This window comes from Oncorhynchus clarkii, chromosome 30 (assembly GCF_045791955.1).
Source record: "Oncorhynchus clarkii lewisi isolate Uvic-CL-2024 chromosome 30, UVic_Ocla_1.0, whole genome shotgun sequence".
Lineage (NCBI taxonomy): Eukaryota > Metazoa > Chordata > Actinopteri > Salmoniformes > Salmonidae > Oncorhynchus > Oncorhynchus clarkii.
The window spans coordinates 39,212,774-39,237,483 of NC_092176.1; the positions used below are offsets into that span (position 1 = coordinate 39,212,774).

The 24,710-nt window shown below is 43.0% G+C and overlaps 2 protein-coding genes across 2 annotated transcripts in view; both read left to right on the forward strand.

Moving 5' to 3' along the window:
* The window catches only part of LOC139389548 (cell surface glycoprotein 1-like), a 66,330-nt gene extending 59,707 nt beyond the window's left edge, over positions 1 to 6,623 (forward strand). Inside the window, exons 4-5 of the mRNA XM_071136364.1 lie at positions 6,252 to 6,295; positions 6,512 to 6,623. Coding sequence (XP_070992465.1) covers positions 6,252 to 6,295; positions 6,512 to 6,623 — 156 coding nt within the window. The remainder of the gene's footprint in view (positions 1 to 6,251; positions 6,296 to 6,511) is intronic.
* A 12,607-nt stretch (positions 6,624 to 19,230) lies between these two features.
* LOC139389327 (protein unc-13 homolog B-like) overlaps positions 19,231 to 24,710 on the forward strand; it is a 93,783-nt gene continuing 88,303 nt past the window's right edge. The window contains exons 1-2 of the mRNA XM_071135994.1: positions 19,231 to 19,294; positions 21,154 to 21,373. Of these exons, the coding sequence (XP_070992095.1) occupies positions 19,259 to 19,294; positions 21,154 to 21,373 (256 nt within the window). The 5' untranslated portion in view covers positions 19,231 to 19,258. The remainder of the gene's footprint in view (positions 19,295 to 21,153; positions 21,374 to 24,710) is intronic.

The following is a 24,710-nucleotide window of genomic DNA, read 5'->3' on the forward strand; positions in this document are numbered from 1 at the left end:
CTCTCTTTCTTTCTCCTCTCGCTTTCTCTCTCTCTCTCTCTCTGCCTCTCTTTGTCTCTCTCTCTGCCTCTCTTTGTCTCTCTGTCTCCTCTCTCTCTCCTATCTCTGCCTCTCTTTGTCTCTCTGCCTCTCCCTCTGTCTCTCTGGCTCTCTCCCCCCGCCTCTGTCTCTCTGCCTCTCTCTCTGTCTCTCTGTCTTTGTCTCTCGCTCTCTCCTTTCTCTTTGCCTCTCTGTCTCTCTCTCTCTTTGTCTCTTTGTCTCTCTCTCTCCCCTCTCTTTGTCTCTGTCTCTGTCTCTCACTCTCTCTCACCCTCTCTCTCTCTCTTTCTGTCTCTCTCTCTTTCTTTCTCCCTCTCTCTTTCTGTCTCTCTCTCTTTGTCTCTCTCCTTCTCTCTCTCTGTCTCTCTGCCTCTCTCTTTGTCTCTGTCTCTCTCTCTCTCCTTTCTCTTTGTATCTCTGTCTCTCTCTCTTTGTCTCCCTGTCTCTCTCTCTCCTCTCTCATTGTCTCTGTCTCTGTCTCTCTGTCTTTCTCATTGTCTCTGTCTCTGTCTCTCTGTTTCTCTCTGTCTCTCTCTCTCTCTCTCTCCTCTCTTTCAGATGGAAGTCAAGATGATCAGGTCACTTTTTTCCATTTTATAGTCTCATGTGAATGTCTTTATACGCATGCCCTCATAGCTGGTGTTTGTTTTGAAGTTTACTTACGTTTTGAAGTTTATTACTTAAATTGCTTCCTTCATTTGGTTTGTCTCTTGGTGGTGATGATCTTGCCGATGCAGGCTTGTTTTCCTTGTTAACCCTATCAGTCCCGAGACCCCAGCAAAAGATCAACTTTTCATTTGTCTGACTTTCATTTATCTGCCAGTCCAACCACGTTATTTAGCCTCACAATTACGTGTTTGACCATTTTATTTCCAGGACAACCAGGGCTACAAGTAAAACACAAAACTATTTGAACAGTTGCATTCATGAGTTTTATTGACCAAAATGTATAAATAAAAATGCATTTATATGAATGCTGTAAGTACAGAAATGGTTTGCTCACTGGGAAATGAATATCCAGCAAGTCAGTGACAACTGTGTGGAGTACGTAGTTTGTGACAGCAACTATATGTGAGCGTATTACAGTATTATAGACACTATGACCTGGGATTCCCTATGATCTATGTAGAAGAACCCCTTACAGTATTATAGACACTATGACCTGGGATTCCCTATGAGCTTCTATGTAGGAGAACCCCTTACAGTACTATAGACACTATGACCTGGGATTTCCTATGATCTATGTAGAAGAACCCCTTACAGTATTATAGACACTATGTCCTGGGATTTCCTATGAGCTTCTATGTAGAAGAACCCCTTACCTTCTATCGACACTTGTGTAACTTGTGAGGATTATTTTTTTTTTTTACATGTTCGTGTTCGTGATAGTCATCTTTTCATAGATAGCTTTGAATAGTTTTGTAGCTCAAACCATTTAGACTCTACAGACATTCTTGTAATATAAACTTGCACGGGCCCCTTCGGGATCCGCCGTCGCTCAGCTCAGAAGTCAAACACACAACGTTTGAAAGTGGTTAGAAGGCGACAAAAAGAACGTGTCGGCGTTACGGCGGAGCGACTCATTGGGTTAAAGGGAACTTTATTATCTCAGTACATAGGTATTATCTCCGTACATAGGTATTATCTCAGTACATAGGTATTATCTCAGTACATAGGTATTATCTCAGTACATAGGTGTTATCTCCGTACATAGGTATTATCTCAGTACATAGGTATTATCTCAGTACATAGGTATTATCTCAGTACATAGGTATTATCTCAGTACATAGGTATTATCTCAGTACATAGGTATTATCTCAGTACATAGGTATTATCTCCGTACATAGGTATTATCTCAGTACATAGGTATTATCTCCATACATAGGTATTATCTCAGTACATAGGTATTATCTCAGTACATAGGTATTATCTCAGTACATAGGTATTATCTCCGTACATAGGTGTTATCTCAGTACATAGGTATTATCTCCGTACATAGATGTTATCTCCGTACATAGGTATTATCTCAGTACATAGGTATTATCTCAGTACATAGGTATTATCTCCATACATAGGTATTATCTCAGTACATAGGTATTATCTCAGTACATAGGTATTATCTCCATACATAGGTATTATCTCAGTACATAGGTATTATCTCAGTACATAGGTATTATCTCAGTACATAGGTATTATCTCCGTACATAGGTGTTATCTCCGTACATAGGGATTATCTCAGTACATAGGTATTATCTCAGTACATAGGTATTATCTCAGTACATAGGTATTATCTCAGTACATAGGTATTATCTCAGTACATAAGTATTATCTCAGTACATAGGTATTATCTCAGTACATAGGTATTATCTCAGTACATAGGTAGTATCTCAGTACATAGGTATTATCTCAGTACATAAGTATTATCTCAGTACATAGGTATTATCTCAGTACATAGATATTATCTCAGTACATAGGTAGTATCTCAGTACATAGGTATTATCTCAGTACATAGGTATTATCTCAGGGATTTCACTTTAACAGTAGTGCATTTCAAAGCTTTGCTGTAAATGCGGTAGTTTTTATAGTTATGCAGTGTCAGAGCCATGTAGGAGATTCAGTTGGAAGAGGACTGACCACCCCACATAGCCTGGTTCCTCTCTAGGTTTCTTCCTAGGTTTTGGCCTTTCTAGGGAGTTTTTCCCTAGCCACCGTGCTTCTACACCTGCATTGCTTGCTGTTTTTGGATTTTAGGCTGGGTTTCTGTACAGCACTTTGAGATATCAGCTAAGGGCTATATAAATACATTTGATTTGATTAATCACAGTGGGTCATAGCTGAATAGGTCATTATTGACCGCATGTTGATCATACAGAACAAACACCCTTCAGGAGAAAGTGGAGGGACATCATGGACAGTATTGATGATGAAAGTGGAGGGACATGGACAGTATTGATGATGAAAGTGGAGGGACATGGACAGTATTGATGATGAAAGTGGAGGGACATCATGGACAGTATTGATGATGAAAGTGGAGGGACATCATGGACAGTATTGATGATGAAAGTAGAGGGACATCATGGACAGTATTGATGATGAAAGTGGAGGGACATGGACAGTATTGATGATGAAAGTGGAGGGACATGGACAGTATTGATGATGAAAGTAGAGGGACATGGACAGTATTGATGATGAAAGTGGAGGGACATGGACAGTATTGATGATGAAAGTAGAGGGACATGGACAGTATTGATGATGAAAGTGGAGGGACATCATGGACAGTATTGATGATGAAAGTAGAGGGACATCATGGACAGTATTGATGATGAAAGTGGAGGGACATGGACAGTATTGATGATGAAAGTGGAGGGACATCATGGACAGTATTGATGATGAAAGTGGAGGGACATGGACAGTATTGATGATGAAAGTAGAGGGACATGGACAGTATTGATGATGAAAGTAGAGGGACATGGACAGTATTGATGATGAAAGTAGAGGGACATGGACAGTATTGATGATGAAAGTGGAGGGACATGGACAGTATTGATGATGAAAGTGGAGGGACATGGACAGTATTGATGATGAAAGTAGAGGGACATGGACAGTATTGATGATGAAAGTGGAGGGACATCATGGACAGTATTGATGATGAAAGTGGAGGGACATGGACAGTATTGATGATGAAAGTGGAGGGACATCATGGACAGTATTGATGATGAAAGTGGAGGGACATGGACAGTATTGATGATGAAAGTGGAGGGACATGGACAGTATTGATGATGAAAGTAGAGGGACATCATGGACAGTATTGATGATGAAAGTGGAGGGACATCATGGACAGTATTGATGATGAAAGTAGAGGGACATGGACAGTATTGATGATGAAAGTGGAGGGACATGGACAGTATTGATGATGAAAGTAGAGGGACATGGACAGTATTGATGATGAAAGTGGAGGGACATGGACAGTATTGATGATGAAAGTAGAGGGACATCATGGACAGTATTGATGATGAAAGTGGAGGGACATGGACAGTATTGATGATGAAAGTAGAGGGACATCATGGACAGTATTGATGATGAAAGTGGAGGGACATCATGGACAGTATTGATGATGAAAGTGGAGGGACATCATGGACAGTATTGATGATGAAAGTAGAGGGACATGGACAGTATTGATGATGAAAGTAGAGGGACATCATGGACAGTATTGATGATGAAAGTGGAGGGACATGGACAGTATTGATGATGAAAGTGGAGGGACATGGACAGTATTGATGATGAAAGTAGAGGGACATGGACAGTATTGATGATGAAAGTGGAGGGACATGGACAGTATTGATGATGAAAGTGGAGGGACATGGACAGTATTGATGATGAAAGTAGAGGGACATCATGGACAGTATTGATGATGAAAGTGGAGGGACATGGACAGTATTGATGATGAAACTGGAGGGACATGGACAGTATTGATGATGAAAGTGGAGGGACATCATGGACAGTATTGATGATGAAAGTGGAGGGACATCATGGACAGTATTGATGATGAAAGTAGAGGGACATGAACAGTATTGATGATGAAAGTGGAGGGACATGGACAGTATTGATGATGAAAGTAGAGGGACATGGACAGTATTGATGATGAAAGTAGAGGGACATGGACAGTATTGATGATGAAAGTAGAGGGACATGGACAGTATTGATGATGAAAGTGGAGGGACATGGACAGTATTGATGATGAAAGTGGAGGGACATCATGGACAGTATTGATGATGAAAGTGGAGGGACATGGACAGTATTGATGATGAAAGTAGAGGGACATGGACAGTATTGATGATGAAAGTGGAGGGACATGGACAGTATTGATGATGAAAGTGGAGGGACATGGACAGTATTGATGATGAAAGTAGAGGGACATGGACAGTATTGATGATGAAAGTGGAGGGACATGGACAGTATTGATGATGAAAGTAGAGGGACATGGACAGTATTGATGATGAAAGTGGAGGGACATGGACAGTATTGATGATGAAAGTAGAGGGACATCATGGACAGTATTGATGATGAAAGTGGAGGGACATCATGGACAGTATTGATGATGAAAGTGGAGGGACATGGACAGTATTGATGATGAAAGTAGAGGGACATGGACAGTATTGATGATGAAAGTAGAGGGACATCATGGACAGTATTGATGATGAAAGTGGAGGGACATGGACAGTATTGATGATGAAAGTAGAGGGACATGGACAGTATTGATGATGAAAGTAGAGGGACATGGACAGTATTGATGATGAAAGTAGAGGGACATCATGGACAGTATTGATGATCAAAGTGGAGGGACATGGACAGTATTGATGATGAAAGTAGAGGGACATCATGGACAGTATTGATGATGAAAGTGGAGGGACATGGACAGTATTGATGATGAAAGTAGAGGGACATGGACAGTATTGATGATGAAAGTGGAGGGACATGGACAGTATTGATGATGAAAGTGGAGGGACATGGACAGTATTGATGATGAAAGTAGAGGGACATGGACAGTATTGATGATGAAAGTGGAGGGACATCATGGACAGTATTGATGATGAAAGTGGAGGGACATGGACAGTATTGATGATGAAAGTAGAGGGACATGGACAGTATTGATGATGAAAGATTGTTTGTTGACAGCAAAAAAGTGTATTTGAGAAGGAAAGATTTGTGGGTTACATTTGTGGGTGTTTGTGTGTGAGTGACTGCATGGGTGGGTGAGTGGGTGCATGTGTGGGTGGGTGAGTGGGTGCATGTGTGGGTGGGTGTGTGCATGTGTGGGTGGGTGGGTGAGTACATGTGTGGGTGGGTGGGTGAGTGCATGTGTGGGTGGGTGAGTGCATGTGTGTGTGGGTGAGTGCATGTGTGGGTGGATGGATGCTCCCTGATCCAACCTTCAGTGTGTTTGTTTGTTGATGATGCTCCCTCATCCAACCCTCAGTGTGTTTGTTTGTTGATGATGCTCCCTCATCCAACCTCCAGTGTGTTTTAGCCGATGGAAATCCTCTCTGGCATGCTTCAGTGAAACTCAACCAACCCCGTCCAACCCCTCTTTCTCTGTCTCTGATTCTGCTTTGATTCTATGTCATATTATGTGTACATGTTCTATTATCTTAACTTCTATGAGAACTGTCAGTCTCAGTGGCTAAACGCCTGACCTTTGACCTCTATTACAGGGCCGAGATGGAGACCCCAGCCAGCACCCGTGGGCCAAGCCTGGGTCAGTGACAATGCCTCTGTCTGTGTGTGCGTACGTGCGTGCGTGCGTGCGTGCGTGTGTGCGTGTGTCTGTCCTGTCCTGTCTTTGTGTGTGTCTTTCTCTGTGTGTGGATCTGTACATATTCAAGTGGACTGGAGTCCAACCACCAGCAATGATGACCTCTAATAGATTTGGTACGTTGTTGTATCTTGTTTTGAACTGTTTGTGTGTGTTTAGTGGCGCCACGCCCTTTGGGATCGACAGCATGCCTGACCTCCGCAAGAGACGGCCTATCCCTCTGGTCAGCGAGCTGGTGAGTTTCTCTGACCTCTTGACCTTTGACTCCTGAACTCACAGTACCTCAGGCAGACGACAAGATAAAGATTTACCTTTGGTTACATAAATGAATCGGACCTCTGTAAAGTCAAATGAAAACACTATTGCAGAAACCTAAAGAACTACAAGACCTGTGTACAATAGTGCAGTCTGTTCAAGGTGCTGGATACTGCAGGGTACTGTATTTGTACACATTATCCTGTACTTTGCAGATTTTAAAAACTTGGTTCAAGGTCGTTCTGTTTCCAAATTGTGTTGTATTTACGTGTCACTAAAGAAAATCCACTGACGTTTCTTTCCTCCTCAAGTCTCTCAGAGCAGAGCGAAGTCTGACTGTGTTTGAAGTGTTTGATGTGGGAGAGCTACTCTCTGAGGAACACCAGTCTTCTTGTGATGCTCTAACCTTGATTATTTCTTGTTCTTTCTCGTCCTGCCCCTGTCACTGTCTTCCCTCAGGCAATGGTAAGTGTCTGACAGTGAGCTCAACACAGCCTCTCACACACACACGCTGACAACATCAAGTCGATAGCATCCACGTTGTGACTAACAGTTTCACTCCGAGGTCAACACTAAAGTCCGTAGAGAAACTACTGTAGGCTAAACTACTGTAGGCTATATAGACTAAACTACTGTAGGCTAAACTACTGTAGGCTATGTAGGCTAAACTACTGTAGACTATGTAGACTAAACTACTGTAGACTAAGCTACTGTAGGCTATGTAGACTAAACTACTGTAGACTATGGAGACTAAACTACTGTAGACTATGTAGACTAAACTACTGTAGACTAAGCTACTGTAGGCTATGTAGACTAAACTACTGTAGACTATGTAGACTAAACTACTGTAGGCTATGTAGACTAAACTACTGTAGACTATGTAGGCTAAACTACTGTAGGCTATGGAGACTAAACTACTGTAGGCTAAACTACTGTAGGCTATGTAGACTAAACTACTGTAGGCTATGGAGACTAAACTACTGTAGGCCATGGAGACTAAACTACTGTAGGCTATGTAGACTAAACTACTGTAGACTATGTAGACTAAACTACTGTAGGCTAAACTACTGTAGGCTATGGAGACTAAACTACTGTAGGCCATGGAGACTAAACTACTGTAGGCTAAACTACTGTAGACTATGTAGACTAAACTACTGTAGGCTATGTAGACTAAACTACTGTAGGCTATGTAGGCTAAACTACTGTAGGCTATGTAGGCTAAACTACTATAGGCTAAACTACTGTAGGCCAAGTAGGCTAAACTACTGTAGGCTATGTAGGCTAAACTACTGTAGGCTATGTAGGCTAAACTACTGTAGGCTATGTAGACTAAACAACTGTAGGCTAAACTACTGTAGGCTATGTAGACTAAACTACTGTAGGCTATGTAGACTAAACTACAGTAGGCTAAAATACTGTAGGCTATGTAGGCTAAACTACTGTAGACTATGTAGACTAAACTACTGTAGGCTATGGAGACTAAACTACTGTAGGCCATGGAGACTAAACTACTGTAGGCCATGGAGACTAAACTACTGTAGGCCATGGAGACTAAACTACTGTAGGCTAAACTACTGTAGGCTATGGAGACTAAACTACTGTAGGCTAAACTACTGTAGGCTATGTAGGCTAAACTACTGTAGACTATGTAGACTAAACTACTGTAGACTAAGCTACTGTAGGCTATGTAGACTAAACTACTGTAGACTATGGAGACTAAACTACTGTAGGCTATGTAGACTAAACTACTGTAGACTATGTAGGCTAAACTACTGTAGGCTATGGAGACTAAACTACTGTAGGCTAAACTACTGTAGGCTATGTAGACTAAACTACTGTAGGCTATGGAGACTAAACTACTGTAGGCCATGGAGACTAAACTACTGTAGGCCATAGAGACTAAACTACTGTAGACTATGTAGGCTAAACTACTGTAGGCTAAACTACTGTAGGCTATGTAGACTAAACTACTGTAGGCTATGGAGACTAAACTACTGTAGGCCATGGAGACTAAACTACTGTAGGCTATGTAGACTAAACTACTGTAGGCTAAACTACTGTAGGCTATGGAGACTAAACTACTGTAGGCCATGGAGACTAAACTACTGTAGACTATGTAGACTAAACTACTGTAGACTATGTAGACTAAACTACTGTAGGCTAAACTACTGTAGGCTATGGAGACTAAACTACTGTAGGCCATGGAGACTAAACTACTGTAGGCTAAACTACTGTAGACTATGTAGACTAAACTACTGTAGGCTATGGAGACTAAACTACTGTAGGCTAAACTACTGTAGGCTATGTAGGCTAAACTACTGTAGACTATGTAGACTAAACTACTGTAGGCTATGTAGACTAAACTACTGTAGGCTAAACTACTGTAGGCCATGGACACTAAACTACTGTAGGCTATGTAGGCTAAACTACTGTAGGCTATGTAGACTGAACTACTGTAGGCTATGGAGACTAAACTACTGTAGGCTATGTAGACTAAACAACTGTAGGCTAAACTACTGTAGGCTATGTAGGCTAAACTACTGTAGGCTATGTAGACTAAACTACTGTAGGCTATGTAGGCTAAACTACTGTAGGCTATGTAGGCTAAACTACTATAGGCTAAACTACTGTAGGCCAAGTAGGCTAAACTACTGTAGGCTATGTAGGCTAAACTACTGTAGGCTATGTAGACTAAACAACTGTAGGCTAAACTACTGTAGGCTATGTAGGCTAAACTACTGTAGGCTATGTAGACTAAACTACAGTAGGCTAAAATACTGTAGGCTATGTAGGCTAAACTACTGTAGACTATGTAGACTAAACTACTGTAGGCTATGGAGACTAAACTACTGTAGGCTATGTAGACTAAACTACTGTAGGCTATGGAGACTAAACTACTGTAGGCTATGTAGACTAAACAACTGTAGGCTAAACTACTGTAGGCTATGTAGGCTAAACTACTGTAGGCTATGTAGACTAAACTACTGTAGGCTATGTAGGCTAAACTACTGTAGGCTATGTAGGCTAAACTACTATAGGCTAAACTACTGTAGGCCAAGTAGGCTAAACTACTGTAGGCTATGTAGGCTAAACTACTGTAGGCTATGTAGGCTAAACTACTGTAGGCTATGTAGACTAAACAACTGTAGGCTAAACTACTGTAGGCTATGTAGGCTAAACTACTGTAGGCTATGTAGACTAAACTACAGTAGGCTAAAATACTGTAGGCTATGTAGGCTAAACTACTGTAGACTATGTAGACTAAACTAATGTAGGCTATGGAGACTAAACTACTGTAGGCCATGGAGACTAAACTACTGTAGGCCATGGAGACTAAACTACTGTAGGCCATGGAGACTAAACTACTGTAGGCTAAACTACTGTAGGCTATGGAGACTAAACTACTGTAGGCTAAACTACTGTAGGCTATGTAGGCTAAACTACTGTAGACTATGTAGACTAAACTACTGTAGACTAAGCTACTGTAGGCTATGTAGACTAAACTACTGTAGACTATGGAGACTAAACTACTGTAGGCTATGTAGACTAAACTACTGTAGACTATGTAGGCTAAACTACTGTAGGCTATGGAGACTAAACTACTGTAGGCTAAACTACTGTAGGCTATGTAGACTAAACTACTGTAGGCTATGGAGACTAAACTACTGTAGGCCATGGAGACTAAACTACTGTAGGCCATGGAGACTAAACTACTGTTGACTATGTAGGCTAAACTACTGTAGGCTAAACTACTGTAGGCTATGTAGACTAAACTACTGTAGGCTATGGAGACTAAACTACTGTAGGCCATGGAGACTAAACTACTGTAGGCTATGTAGACTAAACTACTGTAGGCTAAACTACTGTAGGCTAAGGAGACTAAACTACTGTAGGCCATGGAGACTAAACTACTGTAGGCTAAACTACTGTAGACTATGTAGACTAAACTACTGTAGGCTATGGAGACCAAACTACTGTAGGCTAAACTACTGTAGGCTATGTAGGCTAAACTACTGTAGACTATGTAGACTAAACTACTGTAGGCTATGGAGACTAAACTACTGTAGGCCATGGAGACTAAACTACTGTAGGCTATGTAGACTAAACTACTGTAGACTATGTAGACTAAACTACTGTAGGCTAAACTACTGTAGGCTATGGAGACTAAACTACTGTAGGCCATGGAGACTAAACTACTGTAGGCTAAACTACTGTAGACTATGTAGACTAAACTACTGTAGGCTATGTAGACTAAACTACTGTAGGCTATGTAGGCTAAACTACTGTAGGCTATGTAGGCTAAACTACTATAGGCTAAACTACTGTAGGCCAAGTAGGCTAAACTACTGTAGGCTATGTAGGCTAAACTACTGTAGGCTATGTAGGCTAAACTACTGTAGGCTATGTAGACTAAACAACTGTAGGCTAAACTACTGTAGGCTATGTAGACTAAACTACTGTAGGCTATGTAGACTAAACTACAGTAGGCTAAAATACTGTAGGCTATGTAGGCTAAACTACTGTAGACTATGTAGACTAAACTACTGTAGGCTATGGAGACTAAACTACTGTAGGCCATGGAGACTAAACTACTGTAGGCCATGGAGACTAAACTACTGTAGGCCATGGAGACTAAACTACTGTAGGCTAAACTACTGTAGGCTATGGAGACTAAACTACTGTAGGCTAAACTACTGTAGGCTATGTAGGCTAAACTACTGTAGACTATGTAGACTAAACTACTGTAGACTAAGCTACTGTAGGCTATGTAGACTAAACTACTGTAGACTATGGAGACTAAACTACTGTAGGCTATGTAGACTAAACTACTGTAGACTATGTAGGCTAAACTACTGTAGGCTATGGAGACTAAACTACTGTAGGCTAAACTACTGTAGGCTATGTAGACTAAACTACTGTAGGCTATGGAGACTAAACTACTGTAGGCCATGGAGACTAAACTACTGTAGGCCATGGAGACTAAACTACTGTAGACTATGTAGGCTAAACTACTGTAGGCTAAACTACTGTAGGCTATGTAGACTAAACTACTGTAGGCTATGGAGACTAAACTACTGTAGGCCATGGAGACTAAACTACTGTAGGCTATGTAGACTAAACTACTGTAGGCTAAACTACTGTAGGCTATGGAGACTAAACTACTGTAGGCCATGGAGACTAAACTACTGTAGACTATGTAGACTAAACTACTGTAGACTATGTAGACTAAACTACTGTAGGCTAAACTACTGTAGGCTATGGAGACTAAACTACTGTAGGCCATGGAGACTAAACTACTGTAGGCTAAACTACTGTAGACTATGTAGACTAAACTACTGTAGGCTATGGAGACTAAACTACTGTAGGCTAAACTACTGTAGGCTATGTAGGCTAAACTACTGTAGACTATGTAGACTAAACTACTGTAGGCTATGTAGACTAAACTACTGTAGGCTAAACTACTGTAGGCCATGGAGACTAAACTACTGTAGGCTATGTAGGCTAAACTACTGTAGGCTATGTAGACTGAACTACTGTAGGCTATGGAGACTAAACTACTGTAGGCTATGTAGACTAAACAACTGTAGGCTAAACTACTGTAGGCTATGTAGGCTAAACTACTGTAGGCTATGTAGACTAAACTACTGTAGGCTATGTAGGCTAAACTACTGTAGGCTATGTAGGCTAAACTACTATAGGCTAAACTACTGTAGGCCAAGTAGGCTAAACTACTGTAGGCTATGTAGGCTAAACTACTGTAGGCTATGTAGGCTAAACTACTGTAGGCTATGTAGACTAAACAACTGTAGGCTAAACTACTGTAGGCTATGTAGGCTAAACTACTGTAGGCTATGTAGACTAAACTACAGTAGGCTAAAATACTGTAGGCTATGTAGGCTAAACTACTGTAGACTATGTAGACTAAACTACTGTAGGCTATGGAGACTAAACTACTGTAGGCTATGTAGACTAAACTACTGTAGGCTATGGAGACTAAACTACTGTAGGCTATGTAGACTAAACAACTGTAGGCTAAACTACTGTAGGCTATGTAGGCTAAACTACTGTAGGCTATGTAGACTAAACTACTGTAGGCTATGTAGGCTAAACTACTGTAGGCTATGTAGGCTAAACTACTATAGGCTAAACTACTGTAGGCCAAGTAGGCTAAACTACTGTAGGCTATGTAGGCTAAACTACTGTAGGCTATGTAGGCTAAACTACTGTAGGCTATGTAGACTAAACAACTGTAGGCTAAACTACTGTAGGCTATGTAGGCTAAACTACTGTAGGCTATGTAGACTAAACTACAGTAGGCTAAAATACTGTAGGCTATGTAGGCTAAACTACTGTAGACTATGTAGACTAAACTAATGTAGGCTATGGAGACTAAACTACTGTAGGCCATGGAGACTAAACTACTGTAGGCCATGGAGACTAAACTACTGTAGGCCATGGAGACTAAACTACTGTAGGCTAAACTACTGTAGGCTATGGAGACTAAACTACTGTAGGCTAAACTACTGTAGGCTATGTAGGCTAAACTACTGTAGACTATGTAGACTAAACTACTGTAGACTAAGCTACTGTAGGCTATGTAGACTAAACTACTGTAGACTATGGAGACTAAACTACTGTAGGCTATGTAGACTAAACTACTGTAGACTATGTAGGCTAAACTACTGTAGGCTATGGAGACTAAACTACTGTAGGCTAAACTACTGTAGGCTATGTAGACTAAACTACTGTAGGCTATGGAGACTAAACTACTGTAGGCCATGGAGACTAAACTACTGTAGGCCATGGAGACTAAACTACTGTAGACTATGTAGGCTAAACTACTGTAGGCTAAACTACTGTAGGCTATGTAGACTAAACTACTGTAGGCTATGGAGACTAAACTACTGTAGGCCATGGAGACTAAACTACTGTAGGCTATGTAGACTAAACTACTGTAGGCTAAACTACTGTAGGCTAAGGAGACTAAACTACTGTAGGCCATGGAGACTAAACTACTGTAGACTATGTAGACTAAACTACTGTAGACTATGTAGACTAAACTACTGTAGGCTAAACTACTGTAGGCTATGGAGACTAAACTACTGTAGGCCATGGAGACTAAACTACTGTAGGCTAAACTACTGTAGACTATGTAGACTAAACTACTGTAGGCTATGGAGACCAAACTACTGTAGGCTAAACTACTGTAGGCTATGTAGGCTAAACTACTGTAGACTATGTAGACTAAACTACTGTAGGCTATGTAGACTAAACTACTGTAGGCTAAACTACTGTAGGCCATGGAGACTAAACTACTGTAGGCTATGTAGGCTAAACTACTGTAGGCTATGTAGACTAAACTACTGTAGGCTATGGAGACTAAACTACTGTAGGCTATGTAGACTAAACAACTGTAGGCTAAACTACTGTAGGCTATGTAGGCTAAACTACTGTATGCTATGTAGACTAAACTACTGTAGGCTATGTAGGCTAAACTACTGTAGGCTATGTAGGCTAAACTACTATAGGCTAAACTACTGTAGGCCAAGTAGGCTAAACTACTGTAGGCTATGTAGGCTAAACTACTGTAGGCTATGTAGGCTAAACTACTGTAGGCTATGTAGACTAAACAACTGTAGGCTAAACTACTGTAGGCTATGTAGACTAAACTACTGTAGGCTATGTAGACTAAACTACAGTAGGCTAAAATACTGTAGGCTATGTAGGCTAAACTACTGTAGACTATGTAGACTAAACTACTGTAGGCTATGGAGACTAAACTACTGTAGGCCATGGAGACTAAACTACTGTAGGCCATGGAGACTAAACTACTGTAGGCCATGGAGACTAAACTACTGTAGGCTAAACTACTGTAGGCTATGGAGACTAAACTACTGTAGGCCATGGAGACTAAACTACTGTAGGCTAAACTACTGTAGACTATGTAGACTAAACTACTGTAGGCTATGGAGACTAAACTACTGTAGGCCATGGAGACTAAACTACTGTAGGCTATGTAGGCTAAACTACTGTAGACTAAATTACTGTAGACTATGGAGACTAAACTACTGTAGGCCATGGAGACTAATCTACTGTAGGCTAAACTACTGTAGACTATGTAGGCTAAACTACTGTAGGCCATGGAGACTAAACTACTGTAGGCTAAACTACTGTAGGCCATGGAGACTAAACTACTGTAGGCCATGGAGACTAAACTACTGTAGGCCATGGAGACTAAACTACTGTAGGCCATGGAGACTAAACTACTGTAGGCCATGTAGACTAAACAACTGTAGACTAAGCTACTGTAGGCTATGGAGACTAAACTACTGTAGACTATGTAGGCTAAACTACTGTAGACTAAACTACTGTAGGCTATGTAGACTAAACTACTGTAGACTATGGAGACTAAACTACTGTAGGCCATGGAGACTAAACTACTGTAGGCTATGTAGACTAAACAACTGTAGGCTAAACTACTGTAGGCTATGTAGGCTAAACTACTGTAGGCTATGTAGGCTAAACTACTGTAGGCTATGTAGACTAAACAACTGTAGGCTAAACTACTGTAGGCTATGTAGGCTAAACTACTGTAGGCTATGTAGGCTAAACTACTGTAGGCTATGGAGACTAAACTACTGTAGGCTAAACTACTGTAGGCTATGTAGGCTAAACTACTGTAGGCTATGTAGACTAAACTACAGTAGGCTAAAATACTGTAGGCTATGTAGGCTAAACTACTGTAGACTATGTAGGCTAAACTACTGTAGGCTATGGAGACTAAACTACTGTAGGCCATGGAGACTAAACTACTGTAGGCTATGTAGGCTAAACTACTGTAGGCTATGTAGGCTAAACTACTGTAGGCTATGTAGACTAAACAACTGTAGGCTAAACTACTGTAGGCTATGTAGGCTAAACTACTGTAGGCTAAACTACTGTAGACTATGTAGGCCAAAATACTGTAGGCTATGTAGGCTAAACTAATGTAGACTATGTAGACTAAACTACTGTAGGCTAAACTACTGTAGGCTATGTAGGCTAAACTACTGTAGACTATGTAGACTAAACTACTGTAGGCTATGGAGACTAAACTACTGTAGGCCATGGAGACTAAACTACTGTAGGCTATGTATACTAAACTACTGTAGGCTAAACTACTGTAGGCTATGGAGACTAAACTACTGTAGGCCATGGAGACTAAACTACTGTAGACTATGTAGACTAAACTACTGTAGACTATGTAGACTAAACTACTGTAGGCTAAACTACTGTAGGCTATGGAGACTAAACTACTGTAGGCCATGGAGACTAAACTACTGTAGGCTAAACTACTGTAGACTATGTAGACTAAACTACTGTAGGCTATGGAGACTAAACTACTGTAGGCTAAACTACTGTAGGCTATGTAGGCTAAACTACTGTAGACTATGTAGACTAAACTACTGTAGGCTATGTAGACTAAACTACTGTAGGCTAAACTACTGTAGGCCATGGAGACTAAACTACTGTAGGCTATGTAGGCTAAACTACTGTAGGCTATGTAGACTAAACTACTGTAGGCTATGGAGACTAAACTACTGTAGGCTATGTAGACTAAACAACTGTAGGCTAAACTACTGTAGGCTATGTAGGCTAAACTACTGTAGGCTATGTAGACTAAACTACTGTAGGCTATGTAGGCTAAACTACTGTAGGCTATGTAGGCTAAACTACTATAGGCTAAACTACTGTAGGCCAAGTAGGCTAAACTACTGTAGGCTATGTAGGCTAAACTACTGTAGGCTATGTAGGCTAAACTACTGTAGGCTATGGAGACTAAACTACTGTAGGCCATGGAGACTAAACTACTGTAGGCCATGGAGACTAAACTACTGTAGGCTAAACTACTGTAGGCTATGGAGACTAAACTACTGTAGGCCATGGAGACTAAACTACTGTAGGCTAGACTACTGTAGACTATGTAGACTAAACTACTGTAGGCTATGGAGACTAAACTACTGTAGGCCATGGAGATTAAACTACTGTAGGCTAAACTACTGTAGGCTATGTAGGCTAAACTACTGTAGACTATGTAGGCTAAACTACTGTAGACTATGGAGACTAAACTACTGTAGGCCATGGAGACTAAACTACTGTAGGCTAAACTACTGTAGGCCATGGAGACTAAACTACTGTAGGCCATGGAGACTAAACTACTGTAGGCCATGGAGACTAAACTACTGTAGGCCATGGAGACTAAACTACTGTAGGCCATGTAGACTAAACAACTGTAGACTAAGCTACTGTAGGCTATGGAGACTAAACTACTGTAGACTATGTAGGCTAAACTACTGTAGGCTTTGTAGGCTAAACTACTGTAGGCTATGTAGACTAAACTACTGTAGGCTAAAATACTGTAGGCTATGTAGGCTAAACTACTGTAGGCTATGTAGACTAAACTACTGTAGGCTAAAATACTGTAGGCTATGTAGACTAAACTACTGTAGTCTAAACTACTGTAGGCTATGTAGACTAAACTACTGTAGGCTAAAATACTGTAGGCTATGTAGGCTAAACTACTGGAGGCTAAACTACTGTAGGCTATGTAGGCTAAACTACTGTAGACTAAACTACTGTAGGCTATGTAGGCTAAACTACTGTAGGCTATGTAGATTAAACTACTGTAGGCTAATCTACTGTAGGCTATGTAGGCTAAACTACTCTAGGCTATGTCGACTAAACTACTGTAGACTAAACTACTGTAGGCTATGTAGGCTAAACTACTGTAGGCTACGTAGGCTAAACTACTGTAGGCTATGTATGCTAAACTACTGTAGGCTATGTAGGCTAAACTACTGTAGGCTAAACTACTGTAGGCTATGTAGGCTAAACTAATGTAGGCTATGTAGGCTAAACTACTGTAGGCTAAACTACTTTAGGCTATGTAGGCTAAACTACTGTAGGCCATGTAGGCTAAACTACTGTAGTCTAAACTACTGTAGGCTATGTAGGCTAAACTACTGTAGGCTAAACTGCTGTAGGCTATGTAGACTAAACTACTGTAGGCTAAACTACTGTAGGCTATGTAGGCTAAACTACTGTAGACTAAACTACTGTAGGCTATGTAGGCTAAACTACTGTAGGCTATATAGGCTAAACTACTATAGGCTATGTAGACTAAACAACTGTAGGCTAAACTACTGTAGGCTATGTAGGCTAAACTACTGTAGGCTATGTAGGCTAAACTACTGTAGGCTATGTAGGCTAAACTATTGTAGGCTATGTAGGCTAAACTACTGTAGGCTATGTATGCTAACCTACTGTAGGCTATGTAGGTTAAACTACTGTAGGCTATGTAGGCTAAACTACTGTAGGCTATGTAGGCTAAACTACTGTAGGCTATATATGCTAAACTACTGTAGGCTATGTAGGCTAAACTACTGTAGGCTATGTAGGCTAAACTACTGTAGACTAAACTACTGTAGGCTAAACTACTGTAGACTAAACTACTGTAGGCTATGTAGGCTAAACTACTGTATGCTAAACTACTGTAGGCTAAACTACTGTAGGCTAAACTACTGTAGGCTAAACTACTGTAGGCTAAACTACTGTAGGCTATGTAGGCTAAACCTATGTGGTTTAGTGACTGTTTATGCCACTCCACCAGGTCCTTACTGTAGTTGTCGAAACAGGAGAAAACATCCATCTACTTCACAACAAATTACACCACAAACATTCTAACCCTGTCCATCTCTTCTCCCACACACATCGGCTTTCATACGCTGTAGCACACAGTGACTAAACAAAAACACACCTCTTGCAGAGTGGAGTTTTGTTTTGTTTATCTTGTTTTTCTCTTCAGAGCAGGGTAGCCTAGTGGTTAGAGTGTTAGAGTGGCAACCAGAAGGTTGCCAGTTCAAATCCCCAAGCTGACAATGTACAAATCTGTCGTTCTGCCCCTGAACAGGCAGTTAACCCACTGTTCCTAGGCCATCATTGAAAATAAGAATTTGTTCTTAATTGACTTGCCTAGTTAAATAAAAATACATAATTCGAGAGCATTTTTGCCATTTAGCGGGAAACGGCTAACGACATTGATTAGCTTGTCTAGCAGGGAGCAGGCCCTCCAGACACACACACACAGACAGACAGACAGACAGACAGACAGACAGGACAGAGAGGTTCTTAGTATGTGTTTGCGGTTATGAGACAGTCCACTGTGGAGGAGAGAGGGAATTAGACACACAGGGACATATCAGAGCACTGCTAAGCACACATGATCTGTCCTTAGACAACTATAGTCTGAGTCACATACACAACAGGTTCTATCCTTTAGCCTGAAATCCAGAACCTGTGTCATGCAAAGGAGTGGAACGAAAATTCAAACTGTTAGCCAGGCTAAGAAACCTTATCCTCTGTTCACACATATATTATATGTCTGAGTGTGAACTAAATCACACAGATTGTATTTGTAGATAATAAACCTCTCTTCTGACCTCAATCTTCAATCTTTTAAATTTTCTCTCTCTTTCTCTCTCTCTCTCTCTCTCTCTCTCTCTCTCTCTTCTCTCTCTCTCTCTCTCTCTCTCTCTCTCTCTCTCTCTCTCTCTCTCTCTCTCTCTCTCTCTCTCTCAGTCCATGTTGCAGGCCAGGAAGGCAGGGCTCTCTATGGCTACAAAGACGTCCCAGAAGGACCAGGAGCTGGTGAGAGGACACACCGTTCACCACTTGTTAATCTATTCAGTCTGACCTTTCCTTGGTCATTTTGTGTGAAGCGCTGGTCTGTGTGACTTTATAAATAGCTTAGTGTGGCTTTCCCTGGTACAATACTCTCCTTCTTTCTCTCGCTCTCCCTACCACGCTGCCTCTCTCTTATCCCCTCTCCCCCTTCTCCCTCTCCTCCTCTCGCTACCTCTCCCCCTTCTACCTCTCCCCCTCTCCCTACCACTCCTTCTCCCCCTATCTCTCTCCCTACCTGTTTCCCTTATCCCTCTCTCCCTCTCCCTAACTCTCATTATCCCTCTCCCTAACTCTCCTTCTCCCTCTCCCCCTCTCCCTACCTCCTTCTTCCTTTCCCGTATCCCTCTCTCACTTATCCTCTCCCACTACCTATCCCCCTTATCCCTCTCCGTCTCCCCCTACCTATCCCCCTTATCCCTCTTCCCTGCTCCCTACCTCTTCTTCTCCCTCTTCCCTGCTCCCTACCTCTTCTTCTCCCTCTTCCCCTCTCCCTACCTCTCCTTCTCCCCTCTCCCTAACTCTCATTCTCCCTCTCCCTACCTCTCCTTCTCCCTCTCCCTACCTCTCCTTCTCCCCTCTCCTTAACTCTCATTCTCCCTCTCCCTACCTCTCCTTCTCCCTCTCCCCCTCTCCCTAACTCTGTCCCGTATCGCTCTTTCCCTCTCCCCCTTATTCCTCTCTCCCTCCCCCTTATCACTCTCTCCCCCTACCTATCCCCCTTATCCCACTCTCCCTTATCCCTCTCTCCCTCTCCCCCTTATCACTCTCTCCCCATACCTATCCCCCGTATCCCTCTCGCCCTTATCCTTATCCCTCTCCCCCTTATCCCTCTCTCCCTCTCCCCCTTATCACTCTCTCCCCATACCTATCCCCCTTATCCCTCTCTCCCCCTTATCCCTCTCTCTCCCTTATCCCTCTCTCCCCCTTATCCCTCTCTCTCCCTAATCCCTCTCTCCCCCTAACTATCCCCCAGATCCCTCTCCCCCTTATCACTCTCTCCCCCTACCTATCCCCCTTATCCCTCTCCCTCTCCCCCATTATCCCTTTCTCCCTCTCCCCCTTATCCCTCTTTCCCTCTCCCCCTTATCCCTCTCTCCCCCTAACTATCCCCCAGATCCCTCTCCCCCTTATCCCTCTCTCCCTACCTATCCCCCTTATCCGTCTCTCCCTCTCCCCCTACTTATCCCCCTTATCCCTCTCTCCCTCTACCTCTCCTCCTACCTATCCCCCCTTATCCCTCTCACCCTCTCCCTCTACCCCTCTCCCTACCGCTCTCCCTCCACCTCTCCCTTACCTACCTCTCCCTCTCCCTCCCCCTCTTCCTCTCCCCCTCTCCGTGCCTCGCTCCCTCTCCCTACCTCTCTCCCTCCCTCCCCCTCTTCCTCTCCCCCTCCCCCTATCCGTGCCTTGCTCCCTCTGATGGCTGATGGTGACTCATATATTTTGTAACGTTCCAGTTGTAACCAAACAAACAAACATAAGGTTGAGTTCCCCTGTGAGTGTTTATACCTCAGCCTACGGTTCTGTGTGCACCTCAACTCTGCTCTGCACTACCCACTGCACCTGACTAAACATTGTCTGTTACCCTCTCTCTTTCTCTCCCTATCTCTTCCCCTCCCTTTCAATCTTGATATTTTTTCTGTTCTTCTCTACTTCTTACCCCCTCTCTCCCTCTTCCTATCTATCTTTCTCTCTGTCCCTCTACCTCTCTCTCCTCCTCTCTCCCTCTTCCTATCTATCTTTCTCTCTGTCCCTCTATCTCTCCTCCTCTCTCCCTCTACCTCTCTCTCCTCCTCCTCCCCTCCCTCTCTCTTCTCCTACAGAAGAACCACGTTTATAAGAAAACCCTGCAGGCTCTGATCTACCCCATCTCCTGCACCACGCCCCATGCCTTCCAGGTGTGGACCGCCTCCACACCCACCTACTGCTATGAGTGTGAGGGACTGCTTTGGGGCATCGCCCGCCAGGGCATGAGGTGTGCTGAGTGTGGGGTCAAAGTTCACGAGAAGTGCCAGGAGCTGCTCAACGCTGACTGCCTGCAGAGTGAGTAGAGGAGGAGATAAGGGCTAGTAAAAATGGAAGGAAAGAGGGGGTTGAAATGCTGAGGACGTTCAATTGTACCTTTTCTTGTGTAACTCGCAACGTGCCCCTCCCACCTGAGGATCTGTCTTTTTCAGATATCTATTTCCTGTGTTTGAGGGGTGTCACTTAAATCTCTCTGGATTGATTCTTAAATCAATCAAATCTCTCTGGCTTGATTGTTAAATCTCTCTGGCTTGATTGTTAAATCTCTCTGGCTTGATTGTTAAATCAATCAAATCTCTCTGGCTTGATTGTTAAATCATTCAAATCTCTCTGGATTGATTGTTAAATCTCTCTGGATTGATTGTTAAATCTCTCTGGATTGATTGTTAAATCTCTCTGGATTGATTGTTAAATCTCTCTGGGTTGATTGTTAAATCTCTCTGGATTGATTGTTAAATCTCTCTGGATTGATTATTAAATCTCTCTGGATTGATTATTAAATCTCTCTGGATTGATTGTTTAATCTCTCTGGATTGATTATTAAATCTCTCTGGATTGATTGTTAAATCTCTCTGGATTGATTATTAAATCTCTCTGGATTGATTATTAAATCTCTCTGGATTGATTGTTTAATCTCTCTGGATTGATTATTAAATCTCTCTGGATTGATTGTTAAATCTCTCTGGATTGATTATTAAATCTCTCTGGATTGATTATTAAATCTCTCTGGATTGATTGTTTAATCTCTCTGGATTGATTATTAAATCTCTCTGGATTGATTGTTAAATCTCTCTGGATTGATTATTAAATCTCTCTGGATTGATTATTAAATCTCTCTGGATTGATTGCTTTCATTTTACTCGTGCGACTCTTTCATACTCTCGCTTGCGCCCGTCGTTTTTCCCCGTTAAACGCTACGACTGCGGCTGTATTTGTAATGACCTGTCAAACACACCCTGGTGATAGCTGTAATGGGCTCAATGGAACACGTTGTCTTTCCGTTGAATCTATAAGAACGCTGAAGCTTCGTCTGGGATTTAACACACCGTCTCAACACTTACATCACGAGAAAGACAAGAAATATAACTTCATTTTGATGGGTGTTCATTTTTTGTGGAATTTTTAAAAATTTCAAGTTTAATACAGTTGAAAAGTTTACAAATGTGATGCACTGAGATGAAAACAACTTCAGAAAATGAACACTGGGATTATAGTGATATTTTGTCTGATCTCTCTAACAATGTAAAGTCTGTTTAGACGGGTGTAATCTAGAGCCGAGCCTGCTACTTGTTGAATTATGCAACAGAACGTGACAACAACAGGTAGGGTAGACAGAGCAGGTAGAATAGACAGAGCAGGTGAGGGCAGGTAGGGTAGACAGAGCAGGTGGGTGCAGGTAGGATAGACAGAGCAGGTGAGGGCAGGTAGAATAGACAGAGCAGGTGAGACAGAGCAGGTAGAATAGACAGAGCAGGTGAGGGCAGGTAGGGTAGACAGAGCAGGTGAGGGCAGGTAGGGTAGACAGATCAGGTGAAGGCAGGTAGGGTAGACAGAGCAGGTGAGGGCAGGTAGAGTAGACAGAGCAGGTGAGGGCAGGTAGGGTAGACAGAGCAGGTGAGGGCAGGTAGGGTAGACAGAGCAGGTAGAATAGACAGAGCAGGTGAGGGCAGGTAGGGTAGACAGAGCAGGTGAGTGCAGGTAGGATAGACAGAGCAGGTGAGGGCAGGTAGGGTAGACAGCAGGTGAGGGCAGGTAGGGTAGACAGAGCAGGTGAGGGCAGGTAGGGTAGACAGAGCAGGTGAGGGCAGGTAGGGTAGACAGAGCAGGTAGGATAGACAGAGCAGGTGAGGGCAGGTAGGGTAGACAGAGCAGGTGAGTGCAGGTAGGATAGACAGGGCAGGTGAGTGCAGGTAGGATAGACGGGGCAGGTAGGATAGACAGGGCAGGTAGGATAGACAGAGCAGGTGAATGCAGGTAGGATAGACAGGGAAGGTAGGATAGACAGAGCAGGTGAGTGCAGGTATGATAGACAGAGCAGGTGAGGGCGGGTAGGGTAGACAGGGCAGGTGAGGGCAGGTAGGATAGACAGAGCAGATGAGGGCAGGTAGGATAGACAGAGCAGATGAGGGCAGGTAGGATAGACAGAGCAGGTGAAGGCAGGTAGGATAGACAGAGCAGGTGAGGGCAGGTAGGGTAGACATAGCAGGTAGGGTAGACAGGGCAGGTAGGGTAGACAGAGCAGGTGAGTGCCGGTAGGATAGACAGAGCATGTGAGGGCAGGTAGGATAGACAGAGCAGGTGAGGGCAGGTAGGATAGACAGCGCAGGTGAGGGCAGGTAGGGTGGACAGGGCAGGTAGGATAGAAAGAGCAGGTGAGGGCAGGTAGGATAGACAAAGCAGGTGAGGGCAGGTAGGGTAGACAGGGAGGGAGGATAGACAGAGCAGGTGAGGGCAGGTAGGGTAGACAGGGCAGGTGAGGGCAGGTAGGATAGACAGAGCAGGTGAGGGCAGGTAGGGTAGACAGAGCAGGTGGGTGCAGGTAGGATAGACAGAGCAGGTGAGGGCAGGTAGAATAGACAGAGCAGGTGAGACAGAGCAGGTAGAATAGACAGAGCAGGTGAGGGCAGGTAGGGTAGACAGAGCAGGTGAGGGCAGGTAGGGTAGACAGAGCAGGTGAGGGCAGGTAGGGTAGACAGAGCAGGTGAGGGCAGGTAGGGTAGACAGAGCAGGTGAGGGCAGGTAGGGTAGACAGAGCAGGTGAGGGCAGGTAGGGTAGACAGAGCTTGTGAGGGCAGGTAGGATAGACAGAGCAGATGAGGGCAGGTAGGGTAGACAGAGCAGGTAGAATAGACAGAGCAGGTGAGGGCAGGTAGGGTAGACAGAGCAGGTGAGTGCAGGTAGGATAGACAGAGCAGGTGAGGGCAGGTAGGGTAGACAGAGCAGGTGAGGGCAGGTAGGGTAGACAGAGCAGGTGAGGGCAGGTAGGGTAGACAGAGCTTGTGAGGGCAGGTAGGATAGACAGAGCAGATGAGGGCAGGTAGGGTAGACAGAGCAGGTGAGGGCAGGTAGGATAGACAGAGCAGGTGAGGGCAGGTAGGATAGACAGAGCAGGTGAGGGCAGGTAGGGAAGACTGATTAATCCCTTGCAGCCTTGTTCCACCCCTATATGTTAATGTCCTAATATATGCAAATACACCTGGTGAATTTATGCAGAAGAGGCAAATGAGCACTTTTCTTTATTTTAACACAAAATATTTCATAAATACTGTATACAATAAGAACATGTATATATGAGTGCATTCTATGAAGATAAAGATGTTTGACAACCATTAATTATTTGTTGTGCGAGTAAAAT